Below are 23,823 nucleotides of genomic sequence, written 5' to 3'. Positions count from 1 at the left end.
AGAATAGCAGCCTGCATTGCTGCGAAAGGTGGATATACACTGTACTAGTGCCGACATTGTGCATGCTATGTTGGCTGTGTCTATGTGGCTGTGGTTCTGTCAGTGTGATCATGTGATGTATCTGACCCCAGGAATGTGTCAATAAAGTTTCCCCTATCTGGGACAATGAATTCACGGTGTTCTTATTTTAATTTCCAGGAGTGTAGATGGGTTTAGTTTTAGACCTAAGTCCTGTGCCCATTTTGACAGTGCATTGAGGTCAGTGTTGAAATTTTCAATAGCTTTGTTGAGATTGCTTGGTTTCGCACTTAGATTCAACTGAAGGTCATCATACATATGATAGTTGTAGTAGGTCAGAACCGATGACACATCATTGACATTCAGAGAGAAGAGTATAGGATCTAATACTGAGCCCTGGGGAATGCCTGACACTACCTGCCGCCATTGTGATTTTATATTCCCAGACAGGACGCGTTGCTGACGAGACATCATGTATGAGCGAAACCATTGCACAGCGCTTGGTAAGAAATTTAGCCCTCTAAGTTTGGCTAGTAAGATGTCGAAGTCGACAGTATCAAATGCTTTGCTGAAATCTAAGAAGCAAATGAGAGTCGCTTCTTGTCTGTCCATGGCAAGTTTCAGGTCATCTGTCATCTTTATCAGTGCAGATGTTGTTCTTAGATGTTGACGGAAGCCTGATTAGTGCTCGTCTAGTACGTTGTTAGTAGTTAGGTAGTTGGTCAGCTGGTCATGAACTATATACTGTAAGGCCTTTGATAGTGCAGGAAGAAGGCAGATGGGGCGGTAGTCAGAGAGTGCTGTGGCGATGTTTTTTTTAGGTAGTGGCTTAATTTGTCCCAGTTTCCAGGCCTCAGGCAAAACACTTGTGATTCATGAATGGTTGAAAATGTCTGTTATAGAGGGAAGTAGTTGGTCAATAATAAGTTTTACCATCTGGACAGTGATGCCAACATGTCCAGTAGATGCTGATTTAATCCACATTATGGATTTCTTGACAGTAATTCAAGTGACGTGCTGTAGATAGAATTTTTCTTTGCTACAGTCGTTCATTCCCATGAAGTAATCAATGATTCTCTGGTTTTTTGTGGTTCAATTGTGGTTGTAGGTAATGTGAAGAATCGGTTTAGTTCTTCAGCTGGGACCGTGGGATTTTCTGCAACTTTTATTTTGCCTAAACCGAGCCTACGGAGATTTTTCCACAGGATAGCTGGTCTACATCTCTTGTCAGCTAATGTACGGGAATGCCTGAGCTTAGCGTTTCTCACCGCTTGACTGACTTTGTTTTACCGTCTATAACTACGAACTGTGACCTCTCTGAGAGGAAATCACGAATCCAGTCACACAACTGAGACGATACTCCATATGCTCACAATGTGATTAATAGTGGACCAATAATACTCGTAGCAAGTGGTGGTAGGAACATGACTAATCGGTGTACAGTCACAGTTGCCTACATGGAAATCGTTGGGAGAACTGACTGTACACCTCTCACTTTCTAGCGCGCCGCTGACTTTGCCGTTATATGTGTGTGTGTGTCCCCCTCCTGCAGGGCGAGTACTCGACCAAGAGCGACGTGTGGGCGTTCGGCGTGACGCTGTGGGAGACACTGACGCTGTGCGCGGTGCAGCCGCTGGCCGAGCTGACCGACCAGCAGGTGGTGGAGAACTGCAGCCGGTGGCAGCTGGACGACGGCCGCCAGCGCTGCCCGGCGCGGCCCGCCGCCTGCCCCCGGGAACTGTTCGACCTGATGGCGGAGTGCTGGCGCCGCGACGCCGCGCTGCGCCCGCGCTTCGCCGAGATACACCTCTTCCTGCAGCGCAAGAACCTCGGCTACACGCCCACACCGCAGGCGGCGGCGGCTGCGGCGGCGTCGGCGGCGGCGGCGTCGGCGGCGGCTTCGGCGACGGCCACCCCCGGCTAGGACCGACGCCACCGCCTGCCGACGCCGAACTGGAAGACTGGCCTCCCAACGACTGTCACCTCCCCCCCCCCCCCCTTCCTACCTCTCTCACACCACCGCGCACGATTTACCCCGCCCCCACGAACAACCCCCCCCCCGCCCCCGCCCCCCCTCTTCTTCACGAAAGCCCAATCGAAGGCCCTACTCCTAAAAGTACTATCTCACTAATAGTCTTGCAAAAATCTTGTAGTTGAACAAAATTTTACTATGAGATGTTTGTAGTACGAAATATTTTTATATGTTTACAGCTCCGACTGAGCCTTTAAAATGTGAAGACTGCGAGGATTATGGCCCTCGCGTGAATCGAATACGGTTAAACAAAAAAAAACACAAATCGTCGACAAGTAATTGTTAAGTGTTCCGTGTAATATTTACTCATATTGTTGTTACGAGTGTTGCCAAAACACTTCTGAGAAGAAAGCAGATATCTGACATACGCGGAAACTATTGCTCGTTCCATAAGTTCCATAAGCTCTTCTTTATTTCACACAGTCTTAAACCTCATACTCACTAAAAGCAGAATTTCCTGTCATTGTTCCAAACGGTAATTTGCATCCTTGCCTTCTGAATATTTTACAACGAAATTGTCCAACAATATGCTTTGTTGCACACAGTAGGCTGTACCAGTGTTACATATTTATGCATGTTACTCGTAGAACCAAATACATGTTGTCCGTATGTATATAAATACATTTCTCTGAGCAGTTGCATACAAGTATCCACTGAGCACATTTAAGAACAGAGTAAGTCTTCTAACTATTACGTTAGCAAAGATATTTGTACACAAGTGTATTCAATAACAGGCATTCCCTTGCATACGTGCATTCAAGTGTCATTCGATTTTTCTGCACTACGAGCTACATCCTTCAACCAAAAATGTTTACAGGTGACTGCATAGAATCCTTTCTCTGAAATATAACAGCACAAAAATAAATTATTTTTCTTGTTTCGCTACCTCCTCAGGTAATAAAACTAATGAGAATGAAATACAGTTGCCCATGTGTAGTTTGTAGGAAGAAATATTCTCAGAACTTTGCATGTTAGTAAAAAATATCGGTTTCCCACTGAAGATAAATATTTTTCAGCGATAGTAGATTTTCTTCTTATGTTTACATGTATTAAATCCGTTTTCTCATTGCAGATATAGAGGACTCAGTTACTATGTATGGAACTTTCAGTTACCTTTGACCAACGTAAAAGATTATATGTTGGTATATTACACAATTTAGCAAACATCGAGTGTTTTTATTCTGAATAAACCAATAGGCAATAATTCACCATGTATTAAGAAGATGTTACTGATGTTTGTTGGTATCATTATCTGTGTAATGTAAATAGAGATACAATCGATAATGTAATTTCTGTTAACATTTCAAGATGCTGGTACATGCTTTATATGCAGTTTGTATGTAAGATGCTGTCAGAAGACTATTATAACATATTTTGACTAGGTGATGGTTGATAATGTAAAATATGAGGAAAAAAGTAATTTATTTAAAACATGTGGAAACCAAAGCGATAAAGATATCTCACATTTTATCAGTCTTCTGACTGCATAACAACTGATCTGTAACTATGTGGACTCTGTACTTGTATTACTATGTTCAACAAATGTTGAAAACTATTTAAGTCAAGTAAGTATCAAAACACGACTTTAAACATACTGTGTTCATATGTGATAAACTGTTTTAATATATATGTCTATAAAATGTTAAATTCTTACTATGAATATTTGTAAGTGTGACAAATTTTAATGTTCGAATTATTGATTACTGTAACTTGGTGTCATATCTTGTTAACGTGTTAACTGAGGAAACCTTCTGAATTACAGGAAGCAACCGTTTCGCTCCCTAGAACGACTTGAATAATTTCCAGGTTTTGAAAGGAGGCAGACATTCATTCGTTGGTAACAATTCTAGAAGACAGTATTTACTTGAACTAGCGAAATCGAGAATATTTAGGGACAAAGAACCTTCATAGATACTGTAAAATAATTCATAAAAAAAATTTATTTTACAAATAAACGTTTTCTGTTCTTATCCTAAGTAATTAACTAGTATGCCAATATAAACGTGTCGTTACTGAACAGATTTACAACGAAATTAACCTGTTTACTCCATCAGTTTTCAGAAAATCCTTTCATCATTTTGAGCAATATTTCACTGCCAAGGAACATTTACTTTCAGACTGAGAGAAAGCCACACATCCTGTGCAGCACCTGGTTTCTTTTGCTTTACCTCTTATGATCGGTATGTGGTGTTTCTTGGCTGTTTCATTATGATCCAGATAGCGCTCTAGATCGATGTCATCAAGAGCTGAGCTTTTTCCTCTGGTGGGTACAGCATTGTACCACTTAACCATTTTACCTCCTTAATAATTTTATGTAATTGGCAACAATTTCCTATACCTTGACTCCTAAACACAGTTTTCTATGCCCATATTACTAACGATTAGGGTTAAATTTTTAATATCGGTATGGGCTTCCTAAAACTAATTAGTGTATATGTAAATGTAAAATAGCATTTTGTAGAGACTATCAGTAGAGTAAAAATTAACTTTTTTGAAATCCAGTATTTAGATAATGACGTCGATAACTTATCAAGAGCCTAGATCACTGTGCGAACAGCACATCTGACTGTGCTCCTAACGAGCAATATCAGAGCAGTGAGAATTGAAGTGTTACAGTTTGTTTAATAGACAAATCGTAAAGTATTATCATGAAACTAAGACTTTCGCTCACATTTTAATTGCTGTACGTAAATATTTTGTTACATATCAGAGTATTCTGTTCTTCTAAAAGAAAAGCAACTCTCATTGATATGATTAGTTAGTAGTATTAGCATAGTTACTTCAGCTATGCTTTCTGTTTCATTACTCAAAATGGACCAAACATTGTGTACATATCTGCTAATTTATTTTCAAGAAAGTAATGCAACGACTTGAAATGCAATCGAAAATTTGGTAGTCCTTTTGATTTCAAAATAATTTCATTATTTAATTAATGGTTAACATGACTTTAGCAAATTTTGGAAGTGAAATGTTTCAAAGCGCTTCATGAAGATGTAAGCTTTTAAACCAAAAATATGTAGCTGTAGATTTGCTGTTACTAGGACACTTTTGACAAACATATATATTTTAATGATAACAGTTGTTTTGCTATTTTGTATCTCTCTTTATTAGCCGAAACGCTATGCCTTCTCAACGCTAAAAATATATTTATCTTTCCTACACATGACTGTAAATAAAATAAATGAAGATATATACATATAAATAAACGTACCTCCAGAATTTTCATCACGATGTCTCATCCTGGAGGGATATTGTTCTAAAACTTTGTGGAATGGAAGTCAGTGCTCTTGTAGAAAGAATATTTTTTCTAACTTCTATCATAGGAAATTCAACCCAGTAGTATAGAATACAATTACATACCCTCTCTATTGTAAAATTAATCCTGATTACAAAAAGGCTTTCCACTTGACAATCACATATAGTTGATCTCTGTTAGAAAAGTAATTTCATACAAATTATTACAGGTTTGTCTCATTATTTCAAATCCTTGCAATAGCCTTCTATTGAGTTATGATCTGTCTCTAAGTAAACAAACGTTCAGATTGGTTCACTACACGTAGTTGTTGTAAGAATCGTATTCATTAATTTACCAAATCGTAAGTGGTCGATTGGCTGTTGACAGTCCTAACTATAAAACATTTCAGAAATTCCTATACATAGCATATGTGAAGTACATGTCAGTATGTATTCATTTGCTATCATCTGGAGAAACTTCACATTATCCAAAGTAGAGGGAACACACAAGAATTCATGTAAGAAATTTTTTTTCGTTTTTATGTACTTTGTATCTTAGATGGCTACCATGTACGGTACATTTTGACTTCATTTTGAAGAGCAATGATGTTAGTTTAAATGTGTCATGTGATATATGGTTCAAAAATCACTGTTTGCAGGAAATTACTTTCTGTCTGTAAAATGTTCTTGAAAATAAACCTTTGTCTTTGTTTGACCAAGGATACTGTTTTCTGTGTTTTACATTACTGATACGATCAAGTAGCACAAGCGGACGGTGAACCAGGAAACCATTACAGTAACATTTTTGCTTTATACGTGGGGTAATCAGTTACTGAGTATGTCCAGTGCAGTCTATAACCAATGAAAGCAACCATGCCATCGGAATCACGACACTAATTCTCAAAGCATTATAGGTCTTCCATCATGCAGGTAGTGGTTCATGATTCTTAAATACGTCGAATGGTACAAACAATTTAAAAGCAATACAAGCATATATGTTTTCGTTAGTCGATAGTGTATAACTGATGCCCCAAATTTAATTGTGAGTGGGCACCGGAATTCAAGAGTAGAACAAAGAAGTGAAGGAAAAGTAATAAAAGAACGTGGATTGGAGGAAAAGAATCGATTGGGAAGCCATCTGATATACCTTCACACAGAGCAAAATTTAATCATTGTTGACACTGAACGAATCATGAAAGAAAACTGTGTCATGCAAGCGATCTTGAAGTACCAGACGATTTTTTTTCTAAGTGATTTAACGCGCCCTACAACGAATTCCTCTCTTGTGACAGCCTTTCAGTCTCTGGGTACTCCTTGCACATAATGTATGTAATTGTTTCTAGGGTATACTCTGCCTTCGTCTGCAATTCTTACCCTCTACATCTCCCTGAAGTACCTTGGGAAGAATTCCTTGATGTTTTAACACATGTCCTACAATCCTGTCCCTTCTTCTTGGGAGTAGTTTCCACATTTCCCTCTACTCGTCGATTCTGCGCAGAGCCTTCTTGTTTCTTATCACTTTACCTAAACTGGAACATTTCCAATGCTTCAAGTTACTTCTTTTCCAGTTTTTGCACAGTTTGTGCTACACTTCCAAGCAATGCTGTTCTCCAAACGTACTGTTTAAGAAATCATAAGATATTTAGAAACCTGCTTTTAACGAAAAACATCTGTTGGAGAAGATCTTGAGTCTGACCATAATTTGTTGGCTTTTAAATACTTTTTAAAGCTGAGCAAATTACAGAAATATAGGAAATTGAATGCGTGTAACGTGAACAAGTAGGGAATACGAGACTTTCGAAAAGGAGCGTTAGCCTATGACAGCGAAATAGCTGAAAAATACAGAAAAAGATAAACTGGTGTATTCGAGGGAGTAAATTACGCAAACACCAAAGGAACAAATAGCCAAGTAGATAGACTTGGATAACACACGCGTCAACAAATATAACTGATGACAGGAGAAATATTAAAGAGCAGCAAACAAAGAAAGTGAAAGGGAAGACAAATCTCTTAAAAATAATATTGACTAAAAGTGCTATGTGTCAGTCCAAAAACGACTAAAACAGAAATAAAAAACTGCAGAAACACGCACGACAAAACACTGGATACTGAGCATAGGATACAAAAGAAACATTTGGGAAAAGGAGACGCAGGTGCATCAATGTTTTGAGATAAGGTGGCATTTTAGAGCCAAGCAAAGAAGGGAAGGCTGCATGGTAGAATGAATACACTGGGTGGTTCAAAGATCATGTTGCAAAGTCGATATGTTTGATTCAGTAGTCTTGGCCCATAGGACAAAGTCGTGTTCAGGAATTTCACAGGAACGATTATTCGAAGCAAAAAAGCTAATAAACATGGCCTCTAATATACCTACATGAAGAGCTACGAGCACTTATTCATCTTCGATGCCGTGAAATGGATCTCTTCTACTGCAAGTACTTTCCTTTCCATATTTTAGGAGGGGATAGTATGAACCAAAACAAGAAAAATTACCAAATCAGTACGGGCCCTAAAATGCATATCTGAAGAGCTATGGACAGTTGAATAGAAGACATGTTTCACAGTATCGAAGATGAAAAAGTGCTCATAGGTCATAATTTTGCATCGCATGTTTAGTAGACGTTTTTGCGTCGAATGATCGTCTCTGTCATATCAGTGAATATGACTTTGTCCTGATCACCAATCCAGACTTTGTGTTATGGGACATGACTTTTGAATCACTCAGTATAGATATGCTGTATAAAAGAAGGAAACTTCAACACAGTCTTATGGAAATGGAAGAGGTAAGTAGTGGTAGATATGAAGCTGTGGGGAGAATCTGACAGAGTATTGTAAAACGTAGGTCGGAACAACGCACCTGGAGTAGATAACCTTCCTTTAGAATTACTGATATCTATGGAAGAATTTATGACCATAAAACTGTTACACCTTGCGTGCGGGGTACATGAGACAAGCGAAGTAGTCTGATACTTCAAGACAAATGTAACTATCGAAGTATCAAAGAAATTATCTACAGGAAAATGAAACCCCAGGCAGGCGCCGACTTGAGGATATATCAGACTTACTTCCTCTAATAAAATAGACGGAAATGGGACACACCCACACTTATAGCACTTGTAAATTTATAAAAAGTTTCTGTATTGCTAAGTCTTTGGAATTTTGAAGGCTTCGAGTATAAAATACGTGGCTCAACTTGTACGGAAATCAGACGAAGATATAACAGTCAAAATACTTGAGAGGCAAGAAGTAGTTAAAAAAAGGAATGATGTGAGATTTAAATAATTAAATCTATACACTACAAGGAAACCAATGAGAAATTTGGAAAACAAATTAAAAGTTCATGTATCAGAAATAACAACCTCACTGGTTTACCAATGTCAATATACACTCCTGGAAATGGAAAAAAGAACACATTGACACCGGTGTGTCAGACCCACCATACTTGCTCCGGACACTGCGAGAGGGCTGTACAAGCAATGATCACACGCATGGCACAGCGGACACACCAGGAACCGCGGTGTTGGCCGTCGAATGGCGCTAGCTGCGCAGCATTTGTGCACCGCCGCCGTCAGTGTCAGCCAGATTGCCGTGGCATACGGAGCTCCATCGCAGTCTTTAACACTGGTAGCATGCCGCGACAGCGTGGACGTGAACCGTATGTGCAGTTGACGGACTTTGAGCGAGGGCGTATAGTGGGCATGCGGGAGGCCGGGTGGACGTACCGCCGAATTGCCCAACACGTGGGGCGTGAGGTCTCCACAGTACATCGATGTTGTCGCCAGTGGTCGGCGGAAGGTGCACGTGCCCGTCGACCTGGGTCCGGACAGCAGCGACGCACAGATGCACGCCAAGACCGTAGGATCCTACGCAATGCCGTAGGGGACCGCACCGCCACTTCCCAGCAAATTAGGGACACTGTTGCTCCTGGGGTATCGGCGAGGACCATTCGCAACCGTCTCCATGAAGCTGGGCTACGGTCCCGCACACCGTTAGGCCGTCTTCCGCTCACGCCCCAACATCGTGCAGCCCGCCTCCAGTGGTGTCGCGACAGGCGTGAATGGAGGGACGAATGGAGACGTGCCGTCTTCAAAGATGAGAGTCGCTTCTGCCTTGGTGCCAATGATGGTCGTATGCGTGTTTGGCGCCGTGCAGGTGAGCGCCACAATCAGGACTGCATACGACCGAGGCACACAGGGCCAACATCCGGCATCATGGTGTGGGGAGCGATCTCCTACACTGGCCGTACACCTCTGGTGATCGTCGAGGGGACACTGAATAGTGAACGGTACATCCAAACCGTCATCGAACCCATCGTTCTACCATTCCTAGACCGGCAAGGCAACTTGCTGTTCCAACAGGACAATGCACGTCCGCATGTATCCCGTGCCACCCAACGTGCTCTAGAAGGTGTAAGTCAACTAACCTGGCCAGCAAGATCTCCGGATCTGTCCCCCATTGAGCATGTTTGGGACTGGATGAAGCGTCGTCTCAAGCAGTCTGCACGTCCAGCACGAACGCTGGTCCAACTGAGGCGCCAGGTGGAAATGGCATGGCAAGATGTTCCACAGGACTACATCCAGCATCTCTACGATCTGCTGCGAAAGGTGGATATACACTGTACTAGTGCCGACATTGTGCATGCTCTATTGCCTGTGTCTATGTGCCTGTGGTTCTGTCACTGTGATCATGTGATGTATCTGACCCCAGGAATGTGTCAATAAAGTTTCCCCTTCCTGGGACAATGAATTCACGGTGTTCTTATTTCAATTTCCAGGAGTGTAATTGTGTCAGAGGGCATTAAGGGGTTGGATGAGCAATTTGAAACGTCCCCTTAGAAAAATTTATACAACACTGTGCTTAAACTGACACACAATATTTTTTAGCGCAACGCAAACTGACTATCAAAAATCCCTACAAAAGAATGGCCCTGACTAACATTAACCTATACGTTTCACAAATCACTTACCTCACAAAAATCTTCGTTACTCGAACTACTGCAATACAGCGAGCACCACTACTGCCAGCTAAATAAAAGATTTAAACTACTGAAGGCACTAACTACTGATAGGCATAGTTAGCAAATGAAAGATTTTAATAGAGAACAAAGAATGTATTTACCTCACTAGTCATAATATATATAGCAGTTCATGACACCAATTCTTACAAATTTCAAAACTCCCCCATCTCTCTCCCCACGTCCACCACTGCTGGCGGCTCACCTCCTACTGCGCAACGCTACGCGCTGTTAGCATCCAGCTGCCGCTGCTCAACACTACAATGGCAGACAACAATGCAAACTAAACACAGACTGCGCACAGCACAGCCAGTGATTTTTCATACAGAGCGCTATGTGGCGTTACCAATAAAAAAACCTAAACAGCACTACTTACATAGCCCCCATGCTCCCCACCAAAAATTTTACAAATTGGTTTGGGCACTGTCCAATAATGATTTGATAAAATTTTTCATAATTACAATAACAAAGATATCAAATGCACACACTTATTGATACAATGTTGGTCAAAAGCTAAAATTTTCCCACAGTCCATAAAGACAGTCCTGATCGTTCATCACAGTAAAATTGCAGTGTTTTTTCTCAAATTCTGAGCAATAAAAGAAATTGCACTTGGAAGTAGTGGATTTCTAAGCATTCTTGAAGAAGTAGTGTTGTCCTTCCAATGGAAAGACAGTGCTGACTCTTGACATGCAGACAGGTAATGGGCCACAGCAGAGTCAGTCGACGTTGAAGACTATCGGTAGAGAGGTCATCACAGAGCAGACCCACTGTAGTCCTGGTAGAGATTACGGTATTGGTGGGCCACTAGAGGTGCAGACCCACTGCAGTCCTTGTAGAGATAGCCAGCAGCCATCTGTTTAACTGTGCATTCGCACAATCACCATTGAAGAGTCTTGCGGATAATATAACAAGTCCATAACCACCACTTGTGCACTCAGAAAATTTGTTTTTGAAATGACCTTTGAACCAGCAATGCTGTTATCCAGTCCCTTGCTGAATTATTAACACACTTGCAAACACTATCAGTCCCTACTTCTCACATATTGTGCATATACTATGACCAACAGAAGTGTGTGCAGTGAAATGTAATTTACAAGTTACTTAATTTGATGAAGTGGTGTCAGTTACAATTTTATAACATAAGAATGCAATAACAAAGGTACAAAATACATCATTAAAGAACATAACAATACAGATAACATTAGCAGTAGTACAGGCTTTACAAAAGAATCGAAATAGCAAATACATCAGTGTTACAAAATTACGACATAAGTACATACATAAAAGATCAGAATAACTTTTGAAACATCAACTTCACACATGAGCATTAGAACAAAACAGAATAAATAATGTGTAAACATCTTTACAAAGTAAATAACATGTTATTAATGCAAATTATATTTGAGGATAACAGTATTCCTCATCATAGTTCATGTAGCTGAGTATTAGAAGAGAAAAAATTCTATGAAAAAATACACAGAGACAGGAAGAAAATAAATACACAAGGGAACACAAACACATAGTGGGATAACACAAAAGGAAAGGACAGGGTTTGTTTTCAGGGTAATATTTGGTACTGCAGTCCAACCCAAAACTTCATACCATAGATCGTCCGTCTTATTTCAACATTTGCTCCAGCCAAAAAGAAATCCTATCCAAGCATGCTTTCTGTATTCTGTTCTCATGCTCTTTCAAAAATAGTTTTTCTCCACTGTACACTACTTTTTTGGCCAAACCATTTTCTTATAGCTTCTCAATGCATTTCTTCCAATTCCTCATAGTTAGTTTCTTATATAGTCTACCCCCTCTTAAGCTAACTTAAAATCTACTGAGCTCAGATGCTAAACTAAGGGACGAGGCAATGCAGCAGCAGCAGCAGCAGCAGCAGCAGCAGCAGCACAAAACAATTAATACAAACAGCAATTATAAAAAAATGGAATTTGGCAAAAAAAGGCAGCAATATTACAACTAACATAAGGCAATGCTCAGCAAACAAGAAAAATAAATCAGTAATAAAATTGGCTTAACCTAGTAATACAAAGTGACATTCAGTAGCACTATGAATGGCAAACAGCCGCAGCAAATGCTACAAGATTCCAGGTTCGTATCCTGGCAGGGTCGCCATATGAAACGTCCCCTTAGAAAAATTTATACAAGACTGACACACAATATATTTAGCGCAACGCAACCTGACTTTCAAAAATCCCTACAAAAGAATGGCCCTGACTAACATTAACCTATACGTTTCACATATCACTTACCTCACAAAAATCTTCGTTACTCGAACTACTGCAATACAGCGAGCACCACTACTGCCAGCTAAATAAAAGATTCAAACTACTGAAGGCACTAACTACTGATAGGCATAGTTAGCAAATGAAAGATTTTAATAGAGAACAAAGAATGTATTTACCTCACTAGTCATAATATATATAGCAGTTCATGACACCAATTCTTACAAATTTCAAAACTCCCCCATCTCTCTCCCCACGTCCACCACTGCTGGCGGCTCACCTCCAACTGCGCAACGCTACGCGCTGTTAGCATCCAGCTGCCGTTGCTCAACACTACAATGGCAGACAACAATGCAAACTAAACACAGCACAGCACAGCCAGTGATTTTTCATACAGAGCGCTATGTGGCGTTACCAATAAAAAAAACCTAAACAGCCTACTTACAAATTGAGTGGAATGGATAGTGTCTTGAAAACAGCTTATGAACTGAAAATCAATAACAGTAAACCATGGGTAGTGGAGTGCAGTTACTTTAAATCGAATGAAACTAAGAGAAATAGATTACCAAAAGTAAGCACCAAAACTACCAGATGAGTTATCTATTTTAGAAAGCAAGTAACTGACGATGGCAGAATAAAGGTGACATAATGTGTAGCCTGGTACCGGTAAGTATGAAAAAGAGAAATGTCTTAATCCATAAATACAGGTGTGAGGAAGGCGTTTCTGAAAGTATGTGCCGTCCTTACCAAGCAATGAAACGCGGATGATAAACAGTTCAGATGAGAAGAGATTAAAAGGATTTTGAAATACGGTGGTAGAGTAGAATGCTAAAGACGTCACTGACATATCAAGTCACTAATGAGGTTTTTTCTTAAGCAGGCTTGAGAAAGGATGAAAGGAACCAATACACCCTTGTCAAAAAAACATTGGTTCACCTGGCACGGATGATAACCGCTTACCAGCGTTACGCAGTGTAGACGGAAATCAAGGCAGCAATATGGTGGAAATGGTGGAAGAGGCAGCCATGCTTTTGGGGATAATGTAAAAGTAGTTGGCCGATTTAGGCCTGTTCTCCAGGTTAGGGGCAACTGCGAACAACGTCTGTTCTCCAGGTTAGGGGCAAATGCGAACAATGTCTGTTCATTAACTCACCATGTCTTGACCTCCTGTACATTCCAATGAATTTTCAGACGAAGCTTCTCTAAGCGAATAGAGAGAAATCCTCACAATCTCACACTCATGATCCAACAGTCCGCCTCAAGGAATTTGGGGAATGCCAAAATCAGGGAATTAAAGGAAATAAGAGGAACAGCACGAAATCAGCTGAGATAGCCGGTACATCTGTGAACTACGTGTACCAGGAGAAAAGGCTGTCACCCTTGCACCAGGTAACCTCACCTCACGCAGGGTTTCTGTTCTAGTAAATGGGAATATCAAAGAATTTATGCACAAGATGGTTTGCGATTCACCTAATGCGACATACATTGTCCTCAGAGTGAATAACAAATTTTATGTACAGGTCATCCAAATGTATTCTCCAATCAGCGGTTCTGTTGACGAGGAGGTTGAACAACTATACGAAGATATCACTGAAGCAAAAGACTGTGAGAAGACAGTACTGGATACCTGCAGCAAACGAAAGCCCACTCCTGAAATCTAACAATAACAGCCGACTATCTGTTAGAAGATTCAGCCTATCGAAAACAGAAATACAATTGCAAAGGGGTACAGCAAAGTGTACTGCTGTACTGCTCAAACGAATTAGGAGAACATGTGCATCGGCGACCAGTATGTTAAGTCTGTTTTGATGCGGGCGACACTTTTGGGCTTAGAGATTTTCGCTTACAGTGTACGAGTATGCAACAACTAAAGGCATTCGCCATCTTTCGGCAGTGTTATGCACTACAGTATCAGGAGGAAGTGAGTACCAATGTACCAGTGTTCTCTAGCGCGATACACAGACGGCAGTTGCCACTTGTGGACGTTGTACTCAGCCATGCACATGCAATGCTACAACTTAATGCAGTGCAAGTGGCAATAGCAGTCTGTTTGATCGAAGAAGGATAGACTTTATGTCATGTTGCTGTAGATTCCAACGTTTCTCCATGTGTAATCCACGGGTTGTGGACACGCTACAGGGAGGCAGGTCAGCTCAGCATTCAGGCGGAGTTGGACAAGGTCGACGACGCGTGACAACCTATAAAGAAACTGATTCTCTACTTCCAAAATAAAAAACCTTTTAAATAATAAAACAAGACCTATACAAGGAATCTGCTTACCCCTGTTAGTCACGGACGAAAAAAAAATGGCATAGTCTTTTTCAGAACGTGCGGAATCTTATGTGAGGCCAATAAGACGTCAATTTTAATCTAAATATGGTATACCAATGTTTACGTAATAAAAAAATATGTAATTCAGTACAATTATTATATAGATGCGATAAATCTCTTTAACGGGGGCCAAATGAATAATTAAAGTCAATATAATTCCAGTCACGACTTCCATGGTACTAGAGGGCAAAAACTGTAGAGGAAGACAGAGATTGGAATACGTCAAGCAAATAATTGAGGACGTAGGTTGCAAGTGCTACTCTGAGATGAAGAGGTTAGCACAGGAAAGGAATTCGTGGCGGGCCGCATCAAACCAGTCAGTAGACTGATGACCAAACAAAAAAAAAAAAAAAATCCAGTAAAACTGCAAAAGTAAAACCAAATTATTGTAGGGGCCTACATAGACATCGCGCATCTGCATGCTAAATGGCCACGAGATACGTAATTTTGTTTTGAAGCTGACAGCCAATGAGAAAATAGGTGCACTTTTCAAGCAGCAATGGTGCACAGCATCAGCTGGTAATATACCTAATTTTATGATAGCTAATTTTACTACACGAAATTAAAATATGTACTCCCTCCAAAAGAAGTCACCAACAAACATTAAAGTAAAATTTTAATGAGCAGCAAAATGTCTGAGAAGAATTTTGAAAGGAAATTATTAATTGAACTTTAATTTGGCGGGTTTTCAATACTGTCAACAAGACGTAATAATGAACAGAATATTTACAGGAATCAAACAAAATTGAGATATAGTGACAGTGTTTTAAAAATAGTTAATTTATCTGCAATTGTCTTAAATTTGAAAGGAGAGAGAGCGTAATAATTTTCTTTCAGTGTCTTAACTGTTGCTGCAGGCAGTGCGACGGCGTCAGCGGTGGTCCTCGCGCACGATGTGTGAAGTGAATGCTGGTTCGTAGCGTGAAGATAATGACGGATGCTCCTGTTTCGTTAATATTCCAGTTACGGCGGTGGTCCACGTCTCCGTTGTAGTCGAATCAGGTGGCAGCACTGGCGCGATAAGAATAGTTCCAGTGTGTGCGTTGTCGTTACGCCGCGACGTTTTATTATTAAAAGTTTATTAATCACGCGGTGCGGGTAGGTCGGAATTATGCAATGTCTGTAGTCTTTACCATATATATCCGGTTAATACCAATACTTCGCACAATACTTAATACCAATACTTCCGTGTTTCCACAGGAAAACAGTCACATGTGTTTATCACTATAACAAACCGTTAAACATCAGTTCAATTTACTTCGTTGTCTTTAAGACAGCTTGGACGATTTAATAAATGTTTCTTGATCAAATCACAGCACTGTTCTTTTACTTAACATTTTGGTTTTTTCCACTTCCACGCAATTCTAACAGTTACTGTCTCCACACGACAATGGCGTCTGATTCATGGCTAACTGTCACAAGTTCACACAGTTTGTAAAATCGTCATCGCAAACACTTGATTTACTTTTCAGGTTTTACTGCTCACTTAATAATGCACAATATCCTATTAACACAGCGGACGCACTGTAATTAATTGTTCCTCCGCGTATCACCGTCTTTCACACCAAACTTTTTCACGTTTTTTCCTCCCACGAACCGGCCGCGTACCACAACTCGCACGCTCTCTATCGATAGTCGTTCGCTCTCTCCCTGACACAGCACTTCTCCTAGCCCAACCAAAGATTTACGAAGCATGTAGAACCAGAACATTCATATTCGCACAATATAAAATATAAAACAGTAGCAAAATGAATGAAGAAACAATGTGACGTATTAACAAACAAAGAATAGTTGAAATAGATGATACATACTTACTATGACAAGGTAATGCACCAAAGAAGAAAATACTATCGACTTTCGGGGAAAGCAATGTCTTTATAAACCCCACGTGAGATCAACATCTGGAGGTGACGCAAGTCTATCGCCAGAGCACTGCAAGATCATTTCTAACGGGCCACGGGAGGCGCTGTGACCGACCAGACTGTAATGAACAGCTTACGAGAAAGGACCTTATGACCCGGACCTCCTGGTGGAGTACCCCACCCGACACAACAACATTTCACAGCCCGCTTTCAATTCTGCTGTTCCCGTGTCAACTGGCAACTTTGTCACTAGCGAAACACTTCATTCACAGACTTGTCCAGATTTCCTCTGACACCAGGAGACGGCCAAGTTCTCGTGTGGGGACGCTGGGATGAGCTGTACTTGTCTAATGTTGTCCAGGAAATCGACAGATTCGGTTAAGGCTCTTTAATTGTGTTGGGAGGCATCAGCGATAACAGCCGTAGTGATCTTACGTTTTTCCACGGTCGTCTTACCATAAGCAGGATACGAACACACGCTTTTGGACCATGTGCTGGCTGCAGCATACGATGGTGTTCATGAAATGCTTCTCATGCACGATAATGCCAGGGCACATGTGGCGGATGTCATCAGAGACGTCTTTTGAAGCTTGGACGTTGAAGTAATGGAATGGTAGGAGTGACTACCGAGCTAAACCATATAGAGGATATGAGGGACGTGCTTGATAGGTGTGATCTTGGTCGTCCTGTTCCACAACAAACTCTCCATGTACTCTCAAGGGTTCTCGCTGAAAAATGAGATACCACACGGCGTCCTCCGTAGACTTACGAGGAACTTGCCACGTAAGTGTCAGGCGGTGATAAACGCTCCCACAGAGCATACACGTTATTGGAACTCTCAAACTCCAACGGAAAACACCGAGGACGACGGAATGAATGATTGTTCCCACTTTGATTCCGACATCTGTCACGCATTTCAGTTCTTGTTGTGTAAATGAGCGAGGATGTGATGATGTTTCGTTGGGCCCTTACCATAAGAAAGATAAAGGTATAAATTGGTAAGCTGCCCTAATTTTTTGAGCAGTGTATAAGACTCTAAGTAATACTATCAAGAAAGAAACAAGAAAAAAAAGATAAAATTTAACAATAATCTAATCATGCAGACGTTTAAAAATGCCGAAACATGAAACTTTAAGGGCTAGCGTGCCTACAGGTAGATCTAATATTATGAAACTCAAGAACCATAAAGGAGAAACAGTCGCAGGTAGACATAACATTACTGAAACTGTTAGAGATTTCTGCCACGAATTGTGTACCGCGATATCGACACATAACACGAGGGAGACGACACAGCTCTGAATATGAACAGGAGCGAGCACTGCAAGTACCCACTCGTGAAGCTAAAAGAGCACATAATAAACAACTAAAAATCATAAAAGAGGTTTTGGGGAGGATACGATAAGAAATGAATTGCTGAAACTGCTGGAAGCTGTGAGAATACGAATCTACAAGTGCATCGACTCTCGAAGAATACCAGAAAAGTGGAATAACGCTCAAGCCGCCCTACTCTTCAACAAAGAGGGTAAGGGAACTTGTAGAAATATCCGTCTTGTAACTTGTTATGACACCTTTACAAACTCCTGACAAAAAGTGTAAAAAAATGCCTCACACGAGAACCGAATTCCAATTAACCTGTTGAAAAGCTCAAGTCGGAATCGTTTTTCGACTATGGGTGACATCTACATCAGCATCTACATATATTCACCTCAAGCCATCGTATGGTGCATGACAGAGTGTACCTTTTACATTAGTAGTCATTTCCTTTCCTGTGCCGCTCGTAAACAGAGAGAGGGGCAAACGGCTGGCTATTAGCCTCTGTACGAGCCACGACGATAAAGAACATGGCAACGCCAAGAAGAAGTTGTGCGACGTATACGAAAGTTGGTATGCGTGTTTCTACATGTGAAAGATGATGTCTATCGAAATTTCCAAACAGTCGCATAAGAGTGGCGGCTGGTAGCGGATCAAGTCTAATTTGAATACGCTCTGTAACGGTCGTCATCGTTAGTTAGCTTTGTCATTAGACATGGTGAGTTGATATTAGGACCCAATGCCTATAAGGCGACAAAGACGCCAATATCAGCAGCTCACTGAGTTTGAACGAGGTCGGACATCAGGGCTTCAAGAAGCTGGATGTTCCTTGTGCGATACTGCAGACAGACGTGGCAGAAATGTGGCCACTGTACATTATTGCTGCCAGCAGTGGTCACGAGAATGTACGGTCCAAAGAAGAGCGCGCTCCAGACGACCACGTGACACTACCGAGAAGGAGTGTATCGAACATTTGTAGCAGCAATGTGAGCAGCAGTTGCAGTCACAACAAACTGTTACAAATCGGTTACTTCAGGGACAGCTCCGAGCTGGACGATGTAGCGTGCTATCCACCGCCATTTACGCAGACCACCGCCATTTGCCACTTTAGGTGTGTCAAGCGAGAGTCATTGGGGGGCAGAGTGGAGGTGTATTGTTGTGCTTCCTGGTGAAAGTCGGCTCTGCCTCTGTTCCAGTGATGACCGTGTGTTGGTTAGGAGGAGTCCAGTCGATGACCTTCAGCCAAACTGCCTGCATGCTAAACACACCGGAACTGCGCCGAGTTATGGTCTGTGGTGCGATTTGGTATGGCAGCAGGAGCACTTTCGTGGTTATCTCGCAGATTCGTACGTCAGTCCGGTGATTCGACCTGTGGTCCTGCCATTCATGAACACTCTGCAGAGTGTCGGCACGTTGCCTTGGCCTGCTCGGTCACCAGATCTGTCTCCAGTCGAGCACATGTGGGACGTCATGGGACGACAACTCCAGAGTCATACACAGACAGTATTAGCCGTCCCTGTATTGACTGAGTAAGTGCAACAGGCATTGAACTCCATCCCACAAACTGACATCCGGCACCTGTACGACACAACTAATGCACATTTACACGCTTGTATTCGTCTGGCAGTTGCACCATTTTCTACTAGTGTTTCACATTTGCAATAGCTTTCTCGTGTTTACATTATCCTGTGATCTTCAAATGGTAACTACTTAAATGCGTTAGCTAGACAAACTGAAGCGAAACAAGCGCTGTATCGTGTGTGAGATACAGAGCCGAGTGTGACGGGACTTGCCCCAGTGCAGTGCTAGTAGCGCCATGTCGCCTTAACGCGTTTGGGCGTAGCGCACAAGTACTGCACCATAATTAAGTATAAAATTAAAAGTCAAACTTTCTTATACCAATTTTCTCAACATATACTTTGATGTAATAATGTTTTAAATATCAAGTCTTAAAGTAGTTAAATCAATAGTTTTCATAAAAAATACCGTTTTAAGAAAAAAGTAAAGGCACTAAATAATAAAGCTAGAAAGCCAGAATTTGGTCATAATGTGCCAATGAACGTCAAAAATAAATGGCGCAAGTTTCAAAAGGATAGAATAAAAATTATAGTTAGAATCCAAGTTTTTAAGAAACATTGAAGGCGAAAAATATTAAACTTATAAATGTAAAAATTTGTATGACGCTGCAGTTCAGCCTAAAAATAAGAACTAAGAGACCACGTTCAGCTACGTCTAATAGTTTTCGAGTAATTTAATGTAAATCAAATTCGTAGTTAAAACATACCCATTTGTAGTAAATTAAGTACCTGTAATTTTAATGATAGAAAGTTTTGGCTACAGCACATGATAAAACCTACTAAAAATAGAGCTATAACTAGTTTTACAATTGTACTATTAATAAGAACCAATACAAGGTCTATTAAAGTTATAGTTCAGAGGTAACGATCTACCGTTAGTTCCACCCTAAAAATTCTAGAAGGTAAAGTTTTTATTCAAGCGAGTTGAAACTTTTTCAGTGATTTTAACGAACTTACCAGAATGCATGTAAAGGTTAAGAAGACTCTAAATTAATTCATAACTGTGTTATTAAGGATTATGTGTCGGAGAAAGCGGTCATTCAGGGACGGCTGCCGTGTGCTTAAGGTAGATGACAGCTTGTGTTCCCTCGGCCGCCCGTTGCGGCACATATATAAATACAGCCAGAGAGGCAAGGAGACGGTTCACTCCACACTCAGCCACTGTAAGGTCCGCGCCTGCCAAACGCCGGATTGCGCTCTGCCTCGGATGACGTCAGAGACCGACTGTGACAAAACGCTGATTTTCTGTAATAACTGATAGTGAACTCACGAGGACTGTACACCGCCCTGGATCGCTTAGGTTTGTGCTAATGTATCGTTAGTATGCCGTCCGTGATCATTACAGACCCGCGTCGCAAGTGGTGACTATTATTTCCACTTTTGTGGCGAGCATTTATTTGAGTATTAGTAGTCAGGGCCAAAGACAATTTGGTAGGAACGTACCGTAGAGGACGCCTCTGAACTGATGAAGTGCTGTTTAGGATAGAAAGATTTACTGTCAATTTAATACCGTGACTTTCAAATTGTTGTGCATGAGATACTTAACTAAATATATGTATAAACAAAGAAGAATGTCAAAAACGCTGCTGGAGCAGCGAGAAATGTTCACTGTCTTGTGGAGTTTGTTCAGAACAGCAATAAAACCTTATTTCGTTTGGCGAATCAGAGGTATTATGAGATGAACGAAAGTTTTCTCAAGCTGATGTGGATATCGATTTCGGAATTCATACACACCACAATGTTGCAAATTATTGGACAGTTTATCACGTCTACATCTTTTTGAAATGTCTAACTACCGTCTCCCTTAGACCATTTGCCTACCTCCAAAGCACAAAAAAATTTGGTGCAGTGCGTATTAAATCTCTGGCTTCCGTACAATTTTCCGGCATGTATAAGCTCGTAGCTAATATTTTTCGTGCAATCAGTGACTCGCATTATTATCATTGTTTCACAAAAAACCACATCGGTGGAGACTGAAACTGTTACGCCATGAACATCTTGACAGAACGCTGCCAAACCTATACTCCATGCCTATGGGGTATATTGTTTAAATTTTCATCCACATGCAAGCTAATTTCCACCAACGAAAAATGCCATTGCAAGAGATGGGAAACGATGTGAGTGTGTGGTGGTTGTTTGCTGCGTCCAGCCTCAGTAGAACTTAACAGAGTGAAGATCGGAACATAACATATCCAGATGACATGATCGTGTAATATCACCGTCTTTTGGACTTTCCGTCAGGGCCAGATCGGTGCTACGAGGGATACGGAAGCATCATACCGGCAGATCACACAGACGTTTTGCTGTAGTCCAATGAGAGCAGGAGGAGCAGTGTCGAGACGTACTGACAGGATAAACGAGCGGCAAGCAGAACTTGCGCTGCACCTTCCAGAAGGGCCACACGCACGCCAAGGCAGCAGGAGTGTTCGGCTGCCTCTGACGTGCAGACGGATGGTAACGACTGAGATACGGCCCGAGGTTGCAGGCAGAGTTCCACCACGAATCGTCGGCAAGAGCTTACTGGAAGCTACACGAGAATCCAGAGGTTTCAACTACGGTTTACCGCTGACACCATACCATAGCCAACTGAGACTTACGCAGCCTATAACCAGAGTCAACAAGGATACTGGGTGGCACGCTAAGGTGTTCAGTAATCAGTCACGCGTCTGTTTGTGCCGGTCACACGGGTGCCAGCGTATTTGTACACAACCTCCTGGGAGATCACAGGGAGAAGTAATTCCCGATTCTAACGGCTGTAATGATGGTACGGGGATGTTCTTGATATAACAATGGGACTGACTCGATAGGAAGCTGAACTCTCTCTAGCGTATGACTAGAATGGGAAGCCCAGTTGTTGTGTCTTTCACAATCAATGTGCCAGTTATCACACTGCAGCAGCATAATGCAACAGCTAACTCTGTAAACACCTCGAACGCCGTGAGGAATCTAGAGATCCTTGATTGGTCTGCAGAATCTGCTGTCACGCATTGAGCACCTCTAGCGCGCTAACTTGGCTCTGCATGTAAGTGAGATTATCAACTCGGAATTATCTGTCTCAGCGTTATAATTATCGCACACACTACCTAAATTCTGAGATATTTCGTGGCATTTCCTTTCAGTGACGAACGCACTGATGTCTGCTTATCCATGTTGTAATTTAGTACCGAACTTGCGAATATGACAGATTAATCCGTTGAAACCGGTTAAGTGCAATAGAGTATTACAGTTGTGCAGTTGATGAACGAATTCTATTTTGGAAAAAGAAATGTACCACAGTTACTGAAAAATTAACTCCTCTGGATACAAATATAACATCCTTATGACGCCGCACAGCTGATCAAACACCTCCTGAAACAGAAAATACTGAAAAACAGAATACGTAAAACGGGGAAGATCAGTTTGGATTCCGTAGAAATACTAGAACACGTGAGGCAATACTGACCCAACGACATATCTTAGAAAATAGATTAAGGAGAGACAAACCTACGTTTCTAGCATTTGTGGGCTTAGAGAAAGCTTTTGACAATGTTGACTGGAATACTCTCTTTGAAATTCTGAGGGTGGCAGGGGTAAAATACAGGGAGCGAAAAGCTTTATACGATTTGTACAGAAACTAGATGGCAGTTATAAGAGTCGAGGGGCATGAAAGGGAAGCAGCGGTTGGGAACGGAGTGAGACAGGGTTGCAGCCTATACCCGATGTTATTCAATCTGTATATTGAGCAAGCAGTAAAGGAAACAAAAGAAAAATTCGGAGTAGGAATTAAAATCCATGGGTAAGAAATAAAAACTTTGAGGTTCACCGACGACATTGTAATTCTATCAGAGACAGCAGCGGACTTGGAAGAGCAGTTGAACGGAATGGATAGTGTCTTGAAAGAAGGATAAAGATGAACATCAACAAAAGCAAAACGAGGATAATGGAATGTAGTCGACTTAAGTCGGGTGATGCAGAGGGAATCAGATTAGGAAATGAGACACTTAAAGTAGTAAAGGAGTTTTGCTGTTTGGGGAGCAAAATAACTGATGATGGTCGAAGTAGAGAGGATATAAAATGTAGACTGGCAATGGCAAGGAAAGCGTTTCTGAAGAAGAGAAATTTGTTAACATCGACTATAGATTTAAGTGTCAGGAAGTCGTTTCTGAAAGTATTTGTATGGAGTGTAGCCATGTATGGAAGTGAAACATGGACTATAAATAGTTTGTAC

General features: G+C 41.2%; 1 protein-coding gene across 1 annotated transcript in view; it reads left to right on the top strand.

Moving 5' to 3' along the window:
- The window catches only part of LOC126267932 (discoidin domain-containing receptor 2-like), a 737,095-nt gene extending 731,091 nt beyond the window's left edge, over positions 1-6,004 (top strand). The window contains exon 18 of the mRNA XM_049973242.1: positions 1,571-6,004. Coding sequence (XP_049829199.1) covers positions 1,571-1,942 — 372 coding nt within the window. The 3' untranslated portion in view covers positions 1,943-6,004. The remainder of the gene's footprint in view (positions 1-1,570) is intronic.
- Positions 6,005-23,823: the final 17,819 nt, after the last annotated feature.

This window comes from Schistocerca gregaria, chromosome 4 (genome assembly GCF_023897955.1).
Source record: "Schistocerca gregaria isolate iqSchGreg1 chromosome 4, iqSchGreg1.2, whole genome shotgun sequence".
Classification (NCBI taxonomy): Eukaryota; Metazoa; Arthropoda; class Insecta; order Orthoptera; family Acrididae; genus Schistocerca; species Schistocerca gregaria.
The sequence above is the reverse complement of the archived record's forward strand: the minus strand, read 5'-3'. Positions and strand labels throughout refer to the sequence as shown.